We start from the raw sequence: 19,299 nt of genomic DNA, 5'->3' as shown, positions 1-19,299 counted from the left end.
TACTGAGGTAGGCACTTCAGTGCAATCCTTGACAAACTGTTTGCTATAGCTTTAGTCAAGCTCATTATAGGCTCTTTGTATTTCTTATAGATAATACGCGAAGGATAAACAGCACCGCCATGGGAGAACACACTGCCTCTTCAGTCATGCTGATGTGAGCCGGTGCTGAGTTTCAATAGATCAGCCTGTTTATTCAAACAGTTTACTCAGACTTCTAATTCATGTTGAATATCCGTGGGAAATTTAGTGTCTGACTCTCCCAGTGCAATCCTAGAGAACTGCTTAATAGATGAGAAAGGTACAAAAGTAAAATGAAGAGATGGGAATACATAGCTAGTTTTCAGCGCAGGAGCATGTATAAAGGAACTGGAAGTCAATAGCAATAAGTAATCCAGGACTTACAGCATTTATGTACTGACATTTGTACTGCTGCCCTTCAAGGTTTTGAACCAACAGGATGTGAGCAGCTGCAATAATTTCTTCCTAAATCGCATGACAACATTGTGCTCAGGCAGCTCTACCTGTCAGCTTGGAATTGGACCGTTGCATGTGTGAGAGAGAGAGATAAACAGACTATTTGCTATGTGACCCTTCCCGTTTTTTGCTTTTATCAGCAAACTTTTAAATTCCTGTTCATTCCAACTTGCCAAGAGGAAAAAAAAAAAAAAAAAAAGTTGAGTTGTTCTAGCCTCTGCACCAAGACTCTCAGGGGTGTGTTCATTATGGTACAGCTGGCCTTTGTCCTACACAGAAGCACTTCTGGCTTGGTCTGCTTAATCCTTTGCTAGTACCTCTTCAGACTGACAACCTTCTTACACACTTATTCAGAGTGAAGAGACTTTATATTCTTTCTCAGCTTTCCCACAAGAGTGGAACGAAAGTCCGTTTCTCTCTGTGGATGTAACTAAATGGCCAGCTCCCACAGAAGCTGTGTCACAAAGTAGACTGGATGGTAAATCAGTTGTCTTGGCACTAATTTCTGTAAAGATTGCTGAAACAAAAGATTTCAATAGCAGGAAATTGCCCAAGCAAGCCAGGGCTGCACGCACTACAGAGAAAGGCTGGTGACCCAGCATTTTAAAATGCGGCATGTGACACTGGCAGGGAGGCTGGAAGGGTTTGTAGCTATATCCTTTGCCTTTAACCAGGCAACTTTTTTTTTTTTTTTTTTCCCATGGAACAGGTTGAGTAGTTTTCGCCAGCAGTTTCTCAACTCTGAATGTTAATGTGTTCACAGAAAAAGATGCCAGGCCTTAGATAAGTAATTGAGAGGACCCAACCTCTCATCAGTGTATAAAGCAAAAAGATGTGAGTGAGGGAAAAATCCTGAGCACTGCTGCTAGCCAACAATCTGCTGATGATTCGGGAGACTGAGACCACAAGGTAAATTATTAGTGTTTTGTAAAGATTGTCTGTGTTGGGGCCAGAAATTGAAGATGATGCTTGAGAGACCCATGTCTGTGACTTCAACTGCTAAACCAGCCACCTTCTGCTGTGTGGTCAGGAGACACTTGACTGATAAGTCAACCTCCATGCTTTCCAAAACAAACAGAAGCCCATGTGCTAAACCTCACAAATAAACACACTGGCAGACAGCTGACAACCCCTACTGTGTGTTTTAAAATTGGATTTGCACAATCATGTTTCAATCAAACTTTAACTAGTTCATGAATGAAATCCTTCTACCCTGTCTGCACAGGGCTATTTGTCATCACATCCTTACAAGCCTTGCCTGTAAGCTTTCCTGTCTCGCATATTCCTTTAATTGCTACTGACATAGCAAGTCCCGTGGCTTAATTCTTAGTGCACTACTGGCTATTTCCTATGTAAATTCTAGACCATTTAGAAGGAATCAGATGCTGAGCGCTCTGACAGATCTCAGGATCTTGCTTTGTGAAAATTTGGGTGATTTAAATGCTTTGTGCAGACACCTATGTATGGACTGAACTCATAGAAATGAGTGAGGGAACTGGGTTTTTTAATTTATTGACAGTTTTGAAAGGTGTTGGACAAAACAGTGAAATAAAAAAATTGATCCAATGCATTTTGTCTCTAAGGCATAAGCTTTTTATTGATGTCATCCATAAGAAAATCCAGCTCTCTGCCTAGGAGGCATACATCTATCAGAAGAGAAGAGGAACATTGTAAGCAGAGCTGTAATTTGTGTTTATTTCACCCCATTTTGCTGCCTGTGTCATATCAGTGCTGGTGTTGCTGTCTTTGGTGATACCACCAACTGGACTGCCACTGCGAGCACGTTGGTATCTTTCCACTGTGCACTGAGCATTACTAATGGCTCTTGGCCACCCATTAATTTGGAGGCAGTTGGTGGTTCACCTTCTTACTAATTCCCAGAATCACACAGATCCAAAGTTGCTGCATGTTTTTGGTGCTCCAGATCCAACAGCAATGATCAGCAAAGTTTCTATTTTCTCAGAGCAGTTCATATGCAGCGACTGAAACATACTGTCTATGCCACTTGATAAGGAAAGCAGCATCTAAGGACAGGTGACCTTTTGATTTTTCAGTTTATGCTCTGCTGCTGTACAATGGCACTACCCCGAGTTTGCATTTAGCCTGTGTATTGCTGTTGTATTGCTTGCCTTTAAGTGAGGTATGGTCAGTTAAGAAAGCTGGCTGTGAACCTTTTGATGTTGCTGGGAATATGATTTATTTAATTCAGACAGGAGTTTCACCAAGCCTTTCTCTCCCTTCCCTTCCTAGTTTCTTTGCAGTAGGTCAGATACAGTGATGATGAACAGCAGTAGAAAGCCTTGGAATCAGTTTTTGTGTGTGTCCTTTTTTGCCTGTACTGTTTTCAGTGTTGAGCCATTTAGAAAATGGTCTGAAGATTAATTAAAAGATGCCCATGCCTCTTCAAGTGCTTCAGGGTTAGTTATTTTCACCTTAAAAGCTTATCAGTTATCTGTGGATGCTCAGTACTAACAACTTAATCCCTATGTCATATAGTCAGCTCTTGGAAAACCCATCAACGAGCCATCAGCATCCTTCTAGGCTGCCTGTTTTAGCTGTGTATGTCTAACAGGTAGCATGGGGCAGAGAAGCAGCCTCATTCTTCTGTTTACATGGCCAGCCTAGTACCGTGACCGTAGGTAAAGAAAGCATTGTACAGATCCCATACTAATGTCCCCCTTACAAGAATGCCCCCACTGTCCATTTGCAACTTTGCCATCCCACCAGAACTGGTCTGAGCTGTGTTACCTCTTCCTCTTTTCACAGATCTGCAGGGTACCCAATGGTTTCCAGAGCTGTGTGAACCCTCTGACCTTGGCAGAGTGGCCGTCTGCCGGGCAGCAGTGGTCCCAGGGCTGCGGTTGTCCTGTAACAGGACAAGTGGGCTGAGTCGTCAGATTGAGCTGTGGGCTGGTACTTCTCACATGGGTTGCGGTGGATGGTTGTGTGCCTTATCTGCTTCCTGTTAGTGCAGGATATATAATAGTGCTGGCTGTTCATCATGCTGGCTGTCTCTGTAGGATGGTGGAAGAGGTAAAGCACAATTAACAGCGCTAGTAAGTACAGCAGTTCTTATATACTTTACTTGTTAGCATATGTAACTTTGTGTATGCAGGGGACAAAAAAAACACTAATGCTCTCAATTATTTATGTAAACACAAAAATAGCTTCCTATCCTGGTTTCTTTTAGGCACCTTCATGTAATATTAATGGCTCAAAAATTAAAAGATCCCTCATTGCTCAGTAGGATTTGTTACTAACAGAAACAGTCCTTAGACTGCTCAGTACAGTGGGTTCTCTTGGTAATGTAGGGAGACAAAGTGCATGTAAAATCTGTTGATAATCAATTCTTGGTTGGTTGCAATGTTCAAAAGAAAACAAATTGCAGACCATACCTCAGGCTAGCATGTATTTTTTTAGTCCCATTTTGGGACTTTCCTATGCTGAGTGCTATGGAAGTGCTTCTTGGATTCATCAAGCTGTCAGCAGAGTGGAAAATTGCGTATTTTCCAATTGCTGCCATAGCACCTGTAAAATGTAATGCTTTTCTTGCTGAGAAACTAAAATATTTTACATAAGTATCAAGGCCTACCCAAATTGCTTGATTGATTGATACAATGTGCTTATATTGTTGCACTGAAGGTGGCACAGAACTCTCATTTCTTTGTTCATGCATGCTTTGGGATAGACAGTGGTCGGTTCTACCTTCTGTTCGAGGCATTGTGGACATATTAACATCAGTGGTAAAAGGAAATGAACTTAACCTGCATGAATTCATGGTGTTTAAGTTTGCCTATTGGATTTGCCTTCAGTTAAGCATACAGTTAACCTCTTTTCATTCCAATTAGTTGAAAACTAAGGATTTCCTTCCTTCTGTTTTGAACTGATATGTAAGAGGAAATCCGTAGACGTTCCTGTTTTCAGTAAACCTTTTACTAAGGAGTTCTGCTTGTGCATTTAAAAAAAGAATAAAAAGAAAGAAAAAGCTGGTATTGGTTCAGACGTAATGCTAGAAGTAGCAGATCTACTTCTGAAGGCTTTGCAGCCAAAGAGCACAGTGCAAAAATGCTCTCTCCCTGTTTACTTTTAACCTCTGGTTTGTCTTGGATCTGATTCTTAGTAGGCGGTCTTATCTTACAGAAATTGCAGCCTCTATCGCCACCCCTTTTGTGGAAAGGGTCCTGCTTGTAAAAGCATGAAAATGCATCCTCCTGGGTTGCTGTTTTTCTTCTTAGCAGCATGCTTCACTCTCACAGCTGACTGCCAGAGTCAGAAGGTAAGTCTCTGAGTCTTTGTTTAAATGTTCATTGAACAGTTCGTCATAATTGTTCAGTTGCATGTTATGAAATAGTCCTCCCCCAAAACTCCTTTTCTCATTTACATTTAGTTAGGTGCAGAATAACATCCATAGTTAAACTTTAGGACTCTAAGGTATCTTCTCTGCTTATGTGGGTAGTCTAAACTGAGGAACTAAAAATAAGGTTAAAGGGAGCTGCTTGAGTTTTAGATCAGATTAAATTTGTATTTATGTTCAGCATTGAGCATGAAAGTAGCAATATGGAAGGAATATACTCAGCATCTTTGTCTTCCTCTATTTTCAGTATGTGTTACGGGAGCTTAGCATCTGGCAGGATGGGTCCATAAGTTTCCCAGGAGAATTTTATAAAAGTTCTTTTTAAAATCTCATCAAACTGTTGCTTTGCAACAGAGTAAATACCTTTGTTTCAAGTACATTTCCCAGCAGCTCCACAGTGAGGAGTGCAGAATACTTTACCTTTTGTTTCAATCTTCTTTCAAGTTTGTTGATTTTCTTTTGATTCCTTTATCTCCAATCTTGTATTTAGCAGCAGCCTCTAGAAGAATGTTTGTAGATCTGTTCTCTAGGCTCCATGGTGAGCCATCCCATTTTCTGTAGGCTAGAATTCACACTGTTTGTCTTCTGCCATCTCCCTTCTTATGTCCCGCTGTTGGAGGAATGAACTGTCCTACAAAGTTGGAAGCTGTGTGTGGCATTTGGAAGTCTTATTCCCTGGGGATCTGAGCTATGGAAGGATTGTCTTGTCTTGAATGACAAAGAGGAGCCTTGCAGGGAGTGGACAGATGCTGTGATAGGGAAGGTGCATGCAAGTATGAAAGGCTTAATTTAGAAAAAGCCGGAGCACTGAAGAGATGCTTCAGTGTCAGAACTCTGCATGGAAGCTTTTGTATAGACCCTTTCATAAAAGGGCCATAAATGACTAATAAGCATACAGATAATGTAAAAACATCATGAACCTTTAGGTTTGTAGAATCATTAAGGTGACTTGAGCACAAACATGAAGAGACGTTTCTACTGGTGGCTTTTGTTTGTCTGGAGGCATGGGTTCTAGGCAGATGGGTTCCATATAGTAGTGTATTCCGAAGCATGAGCTCACATCTTCAGCTGGTGTAAGTGGAAATTTAGGTCTCTTCACTTTGAGACACTGTGTTGATTTCTATCATCGCTGGGGTGACCTGCTTGGCATGAAGCAGTTAGAGCATCAGGTAATGAGTACCCACTCCCAGAGAAGTGAGATGTTTTGAATCATCTCTGGAACTGTTCGTTTAATCCAGGAAAAATAACTCCCTTTTAGATTTTTTTCCCCACAAGGTTCCCTCTTTTTGGAGAAAGAGAAGAAACATTTGAAAAGTTATAATGGGAGGTAAGGAAAAATAAGGGTCTAATGAAATCTTCTGTGATAGGTTAGGATGGCCATTGGATCTGACTGCAGTAGAAGTGCTGTGATTCCACAAGAGGCCTCCGTTGACTTGCAAGAGCCTTGCAGGGGCCATCAAGAGAGAAAAAGAGATTTTGTGCTAGCTGTTTTTCAGTGATGTTACCTCAGGGCTCTGATTTGATGGCTCAAAGATGACAGCAAAACTGTTAGCCTGATTTGGTTTTCTGTATATCTCTTGGTATGGGCTGGGGAAGATGTGAGAACCATGGAAGTTTTTCTGCTGGGATCAGGCCAGTCCCAGGCTGTGCTGGAGGAGGAATGGAGGCAGGTGGGAAATGAGGGGGGGTGCTCTCTGCATCCCTGTGCTTCCAGTGCTCTGCAGCTGAGATGGCGGGAAACACCTAGGGCAACAGTAGGTGTTGTGTTATGTGATCTCTGAGCTTGATTGTTCATCCTCATGCTGAAAAGTGTCTTCCTTGGACAAATGCAAAAGGTTTGTGTGCCACTGGTCTGTTCAGCTAAAGTGTTATTGATAACTTCTTGGAGAGGTACATGATTATAATGACTCAAGCATGTGTCTACAGCTCTGTTTTGTAAAGGGCAAATGAACTGGAAACTTGGTGATTCATTAGATAATGACTGTTTCCAGAACTGGCTCCCAGGATTGTTGGAGCTGAACACTGGCATCCAAATGTGTTTTTCTTTCTTCCTTGAGATTTTGTCATGAAGAAGGATTTGTGTTACAGTTTGGGAGGAAAAGATAAAGGGCAAAATGAGGGGAATGAAGCTAGCCCTTAAAAAACCTCCCCGGCATATTCTCTTGAGGTGGAATAAGAAACATGAGCACTTGAAAAGCAGGGGACATCTGTGTCAGAATTAGAGGAGGGAAGGAAACATTGCAGCATCCAGAAGCTTAGATGTGTCTCAGCTAAGCACAGAAGGCAGTGGCTGCTCATGCACCTACATGTGTTTGACTGCAGGGAGAGAGCACAGTCCCTCCCTGGCAAGACAGAGCTTAGTGTGGACAGAGGCACACTGGCTCTTGACTTCTTTCAGCTACAGCTAGATGTCTTGTGCTGTAAAAGCCTGCTATAATTTCGGAGCTGTTTGAGAGCATCAGTCTTCCTTTTCTGTTGCTTTGTGCCCAAAGTGTGACGCAGTGTAGGCTCACAAAATCACCTGTTCAGAACAGTGACTGTTTTCACCTCCTCTCCCTGGCATAGCCACCATGCATCTCATTGACTCAGGGCCCACCAGGCAGCATTGCTGTATCACAGGGGCCGACATTCTCTCTCGCTGCTTCCTCTCCAGTGTCTTCAAACTTAGAAACAGTAGTCACAGATGAGCCCAAGGGAGCAGTGCATCATGGTTTTCCATGAGGCTGTATTCCAGGAGCATCCTCTGACTCAAACTCCTGCCTATCTTTCATCCTTTCCAAAATTCAAGTGTCCAAACTGTTGCATTTATGTCACTTGATTCCCTCTTCTGCTTTCCTAAGAAACAAAACACACCAGAAAATGACTGTTTCATCAGTTCTGTCACTCAAATAAGAAGGGAAATTTTTTTTTATTATTTTCCACACAGTTGTTTTCTTCCTCTTTCCTCCTGCCTGTTGCTGCTGACACAAGCATATTTCCTTATAAAAAGGGGAAGATCTTCCTGGAAAGCTGCCTAAAGCTCATGAAGTGTCCCAGGAAGGTAGGGGTAGAGGAGATTCCACAATAACTGTCTTGTCTTAGAGGTCTGCAAGTAATTAAAGACGCCAACAAGGAGTGACAGCCCTTCTCCTCTCCCAGTGTCCATCTCCATTTAGAAATGGAGTCGCACTGATGAAGAAAAGAGAAGGAAAATGGAATAATGTGTGAATAATGGTGTCTTCCTCCACCATCATGACAGAGAACACATTTAGTGGGCCAACTGTGTCTTCCTGGTGCCTGGAAGTAAGGATGAAATAGAAGACTGGAGAGTTTTGATTTAGTGTTTTGTGCTCTACTGTTTGTGTGATCTTTTACATACAGATAGAGTGTCTCAGACAACTGATAAAGATTTGTGGAGTTATTATGACAACTTCATAATTCATGGGAAGACATCCACCTCTGTGTTTCTTTCTCGGTCCTCTTCCCATTCCTCTTTCTAAGGCATTGTCTCAGTGAAGGTTAAAGCTGGGATTTGGTGGGATTAGAAAGGCAGGAGATACACCATTCTGTTAGAACTGTGCCTGGCTTCATCTGGTTCCTTTCAGAAACCCAGCTTTGATCTGGAGTCCTAATTTGTACTTGAATCAGCTAGCTGGATGGTCTTCTTCCCTACTCCATTAATGGCACTGCTGAGCTTTGGAGACAGAGTGCTCCAGAAGTAGCACCTCATTTATCCATCCATATAGGCTGTCTTCTCTGTTTTGCTCTATGAAAAAGGGGAATTCTACTCTGGCTGCAATGTGTGCCAGTGACATGGAAATGTAAGGAACAGCAAAGCTGATGAGCTCTGTCCTGCTGAATAAAATTAGTAAAACTGGTGTCCGCAGGATGTGGGTAGGTGGATTTGGTGGATCTCAGATTGATTTTGAGCAGTTTATAATCTAAGGTAGTCCTTGACATAACAGGTTCCTTGGGGATTCTGCCACCAAAGTGGAGGTTACTGTACAATAAGAAAAGCCCCAGATGCACAACTAGAAATTAATATCCATGTGAAGGGCAACCACAGTCACAGAAATCACTTTCTTCATTGGGTTGCATTCTTACGTGGATGGCTGCAGAAGATGGATCCATGAAGATGAGAAAAAAAGCTCAACAGCTCCAGGCAAAGGGAACATGGGTGTGAGTCAGGAAACTGTGCTAGGGTGATATTCCTGGGGACCTGGGACTTGAAGGTTATCTCTCAGGAGGTTTTTCTGACAGAGTCTGCTGGCTATCATCTGGGAGGGCCTTCCTGAGCTGTTGATAACTGATGGGAAGCCATGGGCTTCCTCCCTTGCCTTGAGGCAAATGTATGCATTTAGGCTTAAGTTCAGAGGAAGCAAAGCTGAGGTTGCTGATGGGATTCCAAAACAAGGAGTTACGGGCACAGGAGAGCTGCTACATTAGCAGCATTGTTCAGGATTGGCTTAAAAAGTCCCAGATCAAGGCCTCCTCCCAAAATTTGATCTAATGTTTTTATTTTTAGAAAATACAGTGCCTGTAGAGGCACAGTTGAGGTGAGCTGTTTGTTTTTTTTCAGTCAGTGACCTTTTGAGGCAAACACAGCTCGTACCTCCCAGCTTTTCTCTGCCCTTGTCAGTGGCAAACATTGTCTTTTTTTTAAAATAAGCAATGAGGTGTCCATGCAGTTTCTTGACTCTAGAAATTCAAAGAAATGTTTTTGGGGTAAAATCAGGAGCTTTAATGAGAATTTGGCATATGATGATGATGATTTGCTCTGATGCTGCACTTTTTTCATCTGCTCTGGCTGTGTTTCATTTGGAGAAGCAGGGTTGGTGGGTATAGGGGTACAGCAAAGCCCTGTGAGGAAACTGGAACCCCTGAAGTTATTCAGGTTGTGTGGAAGGACTTGTGCTGAATTTATCACAATTTAGAATGTGAATTACCCAAGTCTGCTACCTGGTCTTGCCAATGTTTACACAGTCCTCCTCACTTAGGGTCAAAGCATGAAGAGGTGGTCAGAGAGGTGCAGAGCACCTTTTCTTTTAATCCAGCCCCACCACACCTTCTCAAAGACAATTGCTATGACAAATACTTGTGTAGGCAGCTCATGGGCTCTGGGAAATAGACTGAACTAACATGTTCAGTTCTTCAGACCCGTGGAACAGCAATGAAACCACCAGTGAACTGTATCATATCAATGGCACAGACAAGAGAAATGCTGTGTTCTGGCAAGAATTATTAATTAAGGGCTTGTCCTCACATACCACTACCATGTATTTGTAAAAGATCAGCTTAAATTAACAGTGCACAGTTATGATTATTTTAGGAATGGTTAGAATTTTTGCTGTGAGGCGTAGGGGAAAGATAAGATAGCTGTGATCTGCCCTATTGCCTTCTAGCTGAGATCCAAGCAGAGTAGCATGCAGCAGCATGACACGATGGTTTAGCCTGTATGAGTGTGTAGTGTACCTCCCAGCAGCTGCACTGGTCACTGCCTTCCCCAGTGGTATCTAAAGAATGGTGCAACATTGATAAAGATACTAAAGGTTAGCAAGATGAGTGGCTAGGGTAACAATTTAATTTTGGGCTTAATTCCATTCTGTTTTTTCTTTTTAAGTTAAAGTCCATGCGATGCAATATCAAGACAATGTTTACCTTGAATACAGCGTGTGCTGCTTGTGCTGCAGCGCCTAAAATGTTCTGTCCAAGAGGCTGGTTAAAGACCACCCAAGGATTAGGAGTGAGGGACTGCAGGTAAGGCCTGTTTTCCTAACCGTGTTAAGCTTTTGGTGCAGCCCTGCTGTGCAAGGAGTACTGTGTATGCCTTCAGGAGAACACATGTTTTTTGAGCTCTAAAGATCCAAGGAGTTTTGTTTTCAGGTGCATAAAAATGGATTTATGGCCCCTAATATTGTTGCTTTTGTCTCCTTGCAAATTCTGCAGACTTTCTGCTGGACATCAGGTTCTATATACACAGATCAAATTACATAATTACCTCTAACTTGCTCTAAACAACCTGAATTTGCTAATCCTGCTGCAACAGTTTAACAGAGGTCTGTCTAGCATAGAAACCTGTTTCAGACCCAGAATTCCGTAGTGGATTATTAGGAAAATAATGTAATGATAGTTCCCCTTTTATATCCTCCCAGCTTCCAGGAATAATCCTCTGAACTTTTTACCTTCCTAGTTCACTTTATGACAATTGCTTATTCATGTGCCTCTTGCTCTTTTTCTGCTGAGCTTGGCTCTAGTAGGAAAATGGTGGATGAAAACTGAAGTTACCAGGAAGTTTTTAAAAAATGAAACACTATAGATTATTGTTTGCATATCTATTCAGTAGTGAGTGTTAACTGTTAATATATAGCTCCATTGTCTACTGTTTTCTTTGATTTGCTATTCTGTCAAAATACTTTAAAAATAGTTTTAACGGGTTTGCAGTTTATAGCAGTTTTTGCACAGGCACACATTGGAGTCAGATTAAAGCCAAAGCGGCAGTGCTATTGAGACAATTTCCAAGTTCCTTTTGGGAAGGATGTTGTGCCAAAAATAAAAAGAAGTGTAATAATAATGTAAGTGTATGCAGCTTTTCTGAGTGTTATCTGCTCACGTGGTAGTTGTTAGACAGACCCAGGAATAGTTCTGTACTGCATATGTGCAGAACAAGAGACACTGCCACCAGTAGCTACCCTGTGTGTAGAGTTGGTGGATGAAGGGTTGAAAAAAAGATACTCCGTTTGGGGATTTAAGGGGTTTGTCCAAGATTGAATAGAGAATCTGTGAATAACACAGCTATTAAATCCAAATTTCCAGCATCCCAATCTCAAATCTTTAGTGCAAGACAGAAAAGGACATGTCCTGCAAGGAGATTTTGTTCTTTCAAGGTGTGAAATCGAATGTTGAGTCATCCTGGGGATCCTAACTTTGTTTCTATGTTTTCTAACCCTCCATCATCCAAGGTTTCTGTCCTGATGCCCTCAGGCTGCCTAAGGTCCTATCTCATGTCCAGTCTCTGGCAGATTTCTTGTAACTAATATTTGAGGCTCAAATCAATGGGCATCCTTAGAGAAGACATAACCCAGGTGCAAACTCTTGTCTGCATGTATGGCAGAGGGAATGAGTGTCCTTCCTTCCACTCAGAGTTCAGTGCACTGCAGTGTGATTGCTTGGAAACCTTCCAACAGGCGTGTGGTATGTTTGTGTTGTAATCATGAATCTTGGATTGTTCTTTTTAAGATACACTGTCAAGTTAGGAGAAAATACCCTTTCCCAACCAGGGTGCTATCACATATGTAAGAAGGAAATTGAGGAGAAAAAGTGCTGTCCAGGATTCTGGGGTACAGAGTGCTATGGTAAGTTTTTCATCTTTTTATGACACTCTCTCACTGTTGAATAAGTCAAGCCAGTTTTAATAGAAAGCATTAAATATGCATTGAGGTGATTAATTTTCATTATTCCTCAAACACAAGACCTCTGTTATCTATCTGGGAAGTTCAGAACATAATGGGGGAGGAACCTCTTTGCTTCAGATGAGCTGAATTCTCTTACATTTAAGACATAACATAACCTTCTTTGGTGGAACTTCCTTTTGTCTTTTCTTTAAAAATAAGCTTTTGGAAAGAGATGTTTCTGTTCCTCTTTAAGAAAGTTTCCAAAAAAAGAGGAAGATACTTCTTTCTGACATCCCGCTAGTCTGCAGTGCATGTGTGTCATGGTTTCAGCTCAGTGGACAACTGAACATCATGCAGCCACTCACTTCCCCTTCCCCCACAGTGCTGAGAAGGAGAAAATAAGCAAAGGCTTGAGATTTTAGATAGGACAGGGAGGGATGACTCACCCATTACAGTCATGGGCAAAAGACAGACTTGTCAGGGGAAGGAAAAAACATACATTTAATACAGACACTAACAACACTACTTAACAGACAGGATGGGACAGTGAGAAGTATTACCACATCTTGAAAACACCTCCCCCAGCCCCTCCCTTCTCCCCAGGCTCAGCTCTGCTGACAATATTTCTACCTCCTCCCCCAGTGGCGCGAGGGGCAAGGGATGGGGGGTGCAGTCAGTGCTGCTACTTCTTCCATCTTGGGCAGGGAGACCAACTTCTGGAACTTCTTCTCCTGCTCCAGCGTGGTCCCCCTCTCATGGGAGACAGTCCTTCACAAACTTTCTCCAACTGGAGTCCCTCTCATGGGCTGCAGCATTTCCCTCGCTGCTCCAGCATGGGACATCAACTTTCTCCAACTGGAGTCCCTCCCATGGGCTGCAGCCCTTCCTGAGCTGTGCTGGTGTAGGACACCCCCACATGTTGTAATCCTCCCGGCACCAAATTGCAACAGTTGAGGGTTGCTTCTTCCCACAGGATCCTGGCTGCCTTCAGGTGCAGCCACCTTAAATGTTCGTGTGGGGCTCCCACAGGCAGTATATCAGCATCTGCTCCACTGTAGACCTCCGGGGGCTGGGGGGGACACTGTGCTGTTTCACCACAGGGTACAGGGGGTCTCTACTCTGGAACATTTTCCCCCGCTTTCCTCCACTGTTCCTCCACTGATCTTGGTGTTCACGTAGATGTCACAACTCCTTACAAGTCCAACTCCTCCTCCCAGGTCCCTTCTTAAATCCATTATCGCAGAGGCACAGCTCATTGGCTCAGCCTTGGTGCAGAGGTGGGTCTGACTTTGAGAAGCTTCTCACAGGGACCACCACTGTAGCCCCCTCCCCTGCTGCCAAAAGCCCCACCACTCACTCAAACCCAGCACAATGTGCCACTTGCGCTCCTGTATAGCCTGGAATTAGTCAGCCATTCAGCCACAGAAAATACTTAGCAATTCCAACCCAAAGTGAAAGTAACCATCCCAAAGCTCCCACTCAGGTTTATGCCAAGTAATGAGAATTTGTTTTCTCTTGTCTCAAAAATCCAAAAGCAACACCTGCTAAGCTAAACACTTCTCATATGATTGACTGATTGCTGGAATATGGAAAGACACTCTTCATTCCTGCAGAAAATGGGAGATTGTTTGAGTGCTTGAGCCTGTTCTCACACAAAGTGGTTTGAATAAGCAACTGGCTTTGTCAAAGGAATCACATGCCTAAAATTATCAGAAATAGTCCCCAGAATTTGAAGGTACTCCACTCCAAAGATGTGCGGGCTGTGTTTTTCTGAGCACATTTCCAGCTCTTCATGAAGTCAGAGAAAGCTGAAAACGCTCAGTATCTTTGCAAAGCAGGCTCCTGTCCTGAGTTTCAGAACTGCCCTTGGATGTTTGATACCTCCTCTCACTGATGCTAGCAGCAGTGGCTCAACCTCAAAACACGTGCCAGTGCCCTTGCTGAAATTTAGTTATGGCCCGTTGGGACTTAACTAAAAGCTTAGGCTTTTAATAAAAGGCTTTTCTTAGCTAGCAGCCAAATTGCTCCTTGCTGCCACTCCTGGCCATATTCACCACCTCTGGACCACTGTTAGGTGTATTAGATAAGCAGGCAGGGACTGTGCTGATGAAGAGGCCATTGCTTTTGCACAGTTGGAATGCCTAGAGGAAGAGGAGATGGAAAGGAGGATACAGTGCTCGTTGTTCAATCTAATCTTGTCTGGCCTGTCTCTTGCCTGCTAGAGTGTCCAGGTGGCTCTGAAAATCCCTGCAATGGCCATGGGACATGCTTGGATGGTATGCAGCAAAATGGGACCTGCATCTGCAAGGTCAGTGCATGATTTATTCTGAGGGTGATGTGCTTTTGTCAGAGAGAGTTGTATAGTGTCTGTGCAGATGCTTTGGACAAAGGTTGCCCTTCTGCTTGGAAGGTCACTAGCAGCTTCTTTCATTCCAGCATCAGTGTCTGTGGTTTTCCTGGTGGGTTGGTGTGGTCTGCAATAGCACTAAGATACTATTGGTGAGGGTATGGAGTTCAGAAGGATCTCTAGGGAGAAATTAAGAAAGAATTGTATTAATTTAACCTTTTGATCAGTTGAAATAATCAGTGTCCGTGGCTGCAAGAAGCCCCGAGGTACTTGGCTCTTAATGAGCTGCACCTTTTCCAGGCTTGGATGATATACTTCCCAAATGAATTGGTCCTGCACCTTGGCAGACAGATGCTGCCTCTCTCAGGAAAAGCAGGAGAGATCAGAAAGAGAATTTAGGACAGATGTTTATTTTTTTCTTTACAGCTCCAGACTTAGTACAACAAAAGCATAAACAATTCCTGCACATTTGAATCATACAGAGCAGTGTTTCTAAAACTTTTAGCTTAATGGATCAGTGTCAGACTTGAAACTTTCTCTTATGAACTGTATGTTTTCACAGCATCCTTAATTAATACCATTGTGAGCTAAAATCCCACTTCTTGGTCCCTTCTTTGAGAAAAATTGATTTTGTATTTGACTTAGACACTTATCAATTAATACATATACTGAAGGTCCCCAAGTCCTGTAAAATCAATGTGAAAAGTCCCATTGGCATTAGTGAATTCCAAATTATTTTTTCAGAGAGAGATATCAGAAGCCAGCTGGTACATTCCTGTCTGTTTGTGATTAGGACATTGTTTCCTCAATGTCCACCAGCGTTTTGCTGGCATTTTGCATGCTCTCTGTGTGTCAGCTTGTGCTGTGATCTTCTTTGCCATGGGGATTGGCTAATACTACTAGAGCACTGAACCGATCAGTTTTCTTCACTGTATTGATTCAGCTGTCACAGTAAATCAGAACAGGGGAGAGACTTTGAATGTAACAATGTGTGGAACAATGCAATGATACAGAAAAATAACATCTGGGACATTTTGGGGCCCTTCTAGGAGCAATACAGTGGTTTTGCCTGCCAGAATTGTCAAGATGAAAATCGGTTTGGCCCAGACTGTCAGTCAGGTAAGGATAAGTAATTCAGGTGAAACATCCACAAAAATAACAGAGCAAGGAAGGAGTAGGGGGAGTTTGAGTGAGGAAGGGTGCTGGAGAGGAGGAGAAGATGCCAGCTGGCAGTGTTCATTAGCAGGTATCTTGGCATTTTGTTTTTGAGCCCTTCTCCACTGTCCCAGTGGACAAATGATTTTCAGTCTTTCACTCAAATCAGTCCATTTTTCCTGTTGTAAATCCCCTTACCAGAGCTATCCCAGTTTTCTCTATTTTTTTTAGCCAGGCTGTTACCTATACCCCTGAAGTGATCCACACTCACATCCCAACTATTTTCCAGGAGCCTGTAACTGCCCCACTTGTCTCGCAGCTTCTTCCTTGTTGCCCTCCCTACAAAATTAATACAGTGCTGCTTCTCATGCATGGCATTTTTGGAAGTGATTTATCACCAGTGCAGCCTGGCTGTTAAAGGAGCCCTTTTTGTCCAACTTCTGGCTCCCCTGTATCCACACAGTTGAGATAGATGTGAGCTTGGTGGTTGTGCTCACACAACACCAATGCTGGGATCACAGATGTGGCAGGCTCTCATAACACTGCCTCCTTCCACATTGGCTTCAGGAGACATAGAGGAGTGGGAAGTTAAAACACATGCCTGAAAAGCTGGTCTAGATCTTGCATTCAAGGCTGCTCTTACAGGGCAGTACTTTGTCTTCTTAAGCCCAGGACATCTTAAGCCCAGTTTGCACTCTGTAAGTTCTGACTGGCATGGCCTATTTTTTAAAGGAGCTACATTTGCTGTCGCTTACTGGTGGGAAATCAGGGTGCCAAGTCCCAGGGAAGTTGGCAAATGTATGCCTGGAGCCCTATGCACTGTGTTGTAGCTGAAGGTCAGATTTGTCTGGACTTTCCTTGCAGTGTGTGACTGTGTGCACGGGGAATGCAACAGCGGCATCACTGGGAATGGAAGCTGCACATGCTATGGAGGCTACACCGGCCCCAGGTGTGACCAAGGTAAATACATTGATAGCTGCAGAGGGGCTGTTGGAGCTAAACTATGATATGGGCTTGGATGCATGTGTCCAAAAAGGAGCTGGGGGGGCAATGAATAGCTTGGGAATGTAGAGGGAAGATGATCTGAGCACTGGAGATCTAGACAGAGGGAAAGGCCGGGGTCTGCTCCCCACTCTGTGACAGTGGCCAAGATATACCATCTTTTTGTGCCTCCGTTCTCTGGAAACTGGATAGATCCTCTCTTCTCTCAGCCTTGTAGGACCTGGCTACCCAGGCTGCCAGTGATTTAGAGCTGTCCGCACTGCTCATATTCCCTTGCTTTTGTGCCAGCTTGAGGGCCACTAGAAACCACAATTGCCTTCATTTCCAGATATTCTGTAAGGTAAGTTGTATCTTTCAGCAGTGCCCTGCATGCTCAAAGGGAAACCCTCTTTGCTGTGTGATTTCAGAGCTTCCCCTTTGCAAAGGTATGACATGCGAGGCCAACAGTGAATGTGTGGTAAGGGATGGGACAGCAACGTGTGACTGCAAGCTGGGCTACAGAAAAAGTGGGAGCACTTGTCAAGGTGAGAAATTTCTCTGTGACCCTAAATGATGCCCTGTTTGGAAAAATATTATTGCACTGATGTCTCTGGATGAATTTGATCACTGAATACAATGCTTACTGCACTGCACAGGCATAAGAACCTGTTTTTTAGGAATCCCTTTAAGATTATGGGCTAGGTTTTTAGCTCTCCTCTCACTTGGTCCTGAAAGCAAGAAATTAATTAGAGTCGCAGATTCCATCTAGCACTCGCTTACAGGTATGTACTGAATAACTGTAACAATGGGATATGGGTGAGTCTGTAACAGTTTAAATAATAAATTGTGTAATTGAAGGATTTCTTCACTGATTTTAAATTTAATCTTGTGAATTTGTTTTGTTAAAAGAAACTCAATAAGATGCATGTGATTAACTAGCTATGGATAGCTCTACTTTCACTGACCTTTTACAGTTTTTACTGACCAAACTGCAGTTTCATATATTCTCAGATATGATGGAAATTCAGAAATAAATCGAGGCATCCTCTGTCACTCACACTTCTGTTACTGAAGAAACACGAAGAATATGTCATCCAAATTCCTCAGATCAAAAATCCCAAAACATCTGCTGTCTGAAATTATTTTATTTTGGGGGGAAATTTTAGAAGTTTAATAATATAAATTCCATATACTCCATTCTTTCCAGGTCTTTTTTATTCTGCTGTGCTACAGTAAGTGCTGTTTTTAAATCAGATGTTCGGTTACTCTTACCTCTCATCTCTTTAATTGCAGCTCAGGATCCTTGTGCTGCTTCTCCATGCTCCCCCTTTGCTGTATGTAAGGTTCTTGGACCACGAAAGTATCAGTGTACCTGCAAAGAAGGATTTCAAGGAGATGGGAGGATTTGCCAGCCCATAAACCCTTGTGTTGACAGCAATGGAGGCTGCCCAGAAAACTCTACAATTTGTGTTTACAGACGTCCAGGAGAGGTAAGTGCAATAACAGCACGTCAGCAACCTGTAAGGGTCTGAAAAATGGCCAGATGAGAAGTTCTTCAAATGAGCTCACCATGTGAGCTTTGTGTTGGTCAAAGCTGCTCTCCTCACCTTAGATTTTGCAAAAGGAAAGCAGACGGCTCGTTTGTAGGGTAACTTACTGGGTAAAAGTTGATTAATACAGCTCCATAATCACTGTGTTGCCTTCCCTTAGGCATCTTGTGTTTGCAAGCGTGGGATGAGTAGGAGAACTCCTTCTTCCGAATGTTCTGTATTTCCCAATGATTGCCGACAGTATTTTTGCGATGTGACTTCCACATGTGAAATTAATTCCCAGGGGAATCCTAGGTAAGCCAGTTTAACGGTTGTTACTAAAGAATCTTATTCTGCAGCTAGGATAGAAACTGAGTTGGGATGAGCTGAATTTTGAAGACACTGAGAGCTGACTGAGAAGAATGGGCTAGAGTCACCTTTGGAGAAGAGCCTGTTTGTAACAAGCCCATTGAAAGTAAAGAGTTTTACATCAGTCATTGTAAAATTTGGCATGTGGGTCACAGGTGCTTTAAATCTGGTGCAGCAGAGTCTTTTGTGATGTAAACTGGAGATGTAGCTCTCCAAGTTGGTGGTAGTAGTAGGGTATTATCAATTAATAATCAATTGTTAAAACAGATGTGTGTGACTTGTTTGCTCACATTTGCCCACATTTAATTCCGAGGGCTAAGTCTTTGGCTCTCTCCCCACTCAGGCCTGTAAGCAAGAAATTAGAGTTGCAGATTGGCAGGGAAAGGGGAAGTTGGGGGAAGAAACACCAGACCTCACTTAGTGCTCAGGAGCAAAACACCTAGAAGTTGATAACCCCTTAGATGGGAAATATTGCCAGATCTAGGATCATTTTTGCATAATGGCCTCCCAAACACCAGAGAAAGATTCACCGAGGATTTTGCGTGTTACCAGAAAAAGGTGGAGCTTCTCTGAGGGACTGAAGAGGGAAAGAACAGTCCCATCTTCTTGACCCTTCCTTCTCCAGTGCTGCTAAAACTGAGCATCTGCCTGCTCATTGTGTGCTCCAGGCCAGAACTGAAACACAGTGGTTTCTCTTTCTGAAGATATGCTAGCACAGTG

The 19,299-nt window shown here is 43.0% G+C and overlaps 1 protein-coding gene across 4 annotated transcripts in view; it reads left to right on the top strand.

Annotated features, from left to right (window-relative positions):
- The first annotated feature begins 3,419 nt into the window (after positions 1-3,419).
- STAB1 (stabilin 1) overlaps positions 3,420-19,299 on the top strand; it is a 63,024-nt gene continuing 47,144 nt past the window's right edge. For 3 of the 4 annotated variants that reach the window (XM_042799331.1, XM_042799329.1, XM_042799332.1), the window contains exons 1-10: positions 3,420-3,530; positions 4,615-4,750; positions 10,428-10,564; positions 12,044-12,159; positions 14,421-14,506; positions 15,595-15,664; positions 16,565-16,660; positions 17,110-17,226; positions 17,975-18,171; positions 18,392-18,525. In XM_042799331.1, the coding sequence (XP_042655265.1) occupies positions 4,670-4,750; positions 10,428-10,564; positions 12,044-12,159; positions 14,421-14,506; positions 15,595-15,664; positions 16,565-16,660; positions 17,110-17,226; positions 17,975-18,171; positions 18,392-18,525 (1,034 nt within the window). In that variant the 5' untranslated portion in view covers positions 3,420-3,530; positions 4,615-4,669. Of the gene's footprint in view, positions 3,531-4,470; positions 4,751-10,427; positions 10,565-12,043; positions 12,160-14,420; positions 14,507-15,594; positions 15,665-16,564; positions 16,661-17,109; positions 17,227-17,974; positions 18,172-18,391; positions 18,526-19,299 lie in introns of those variants that run through there. The other variant, XM_042799330.1, reaches the window with a different exon arrangement.

Source organism: Tyto alba, unplaced genomic scaffold (genome assembly GCF_018691265.1).
Source record: "Tyto alba isolate M040663 unplaced genomic scaffold, T.alba_DEE_v4.0 Super-Scaffold_3, whole genome shotgun sequence".
NCBI classification, from domain to species: Eukaryota; Metazoa; Chordata; class Aves; order Strigiformes; family Tytonidae; genus Tyto; species Tyto alba.
Note: the sequence above shows the minus strand (reverse complement) of the source record. Positions and strands in the feature narration are given on the sequence as shown.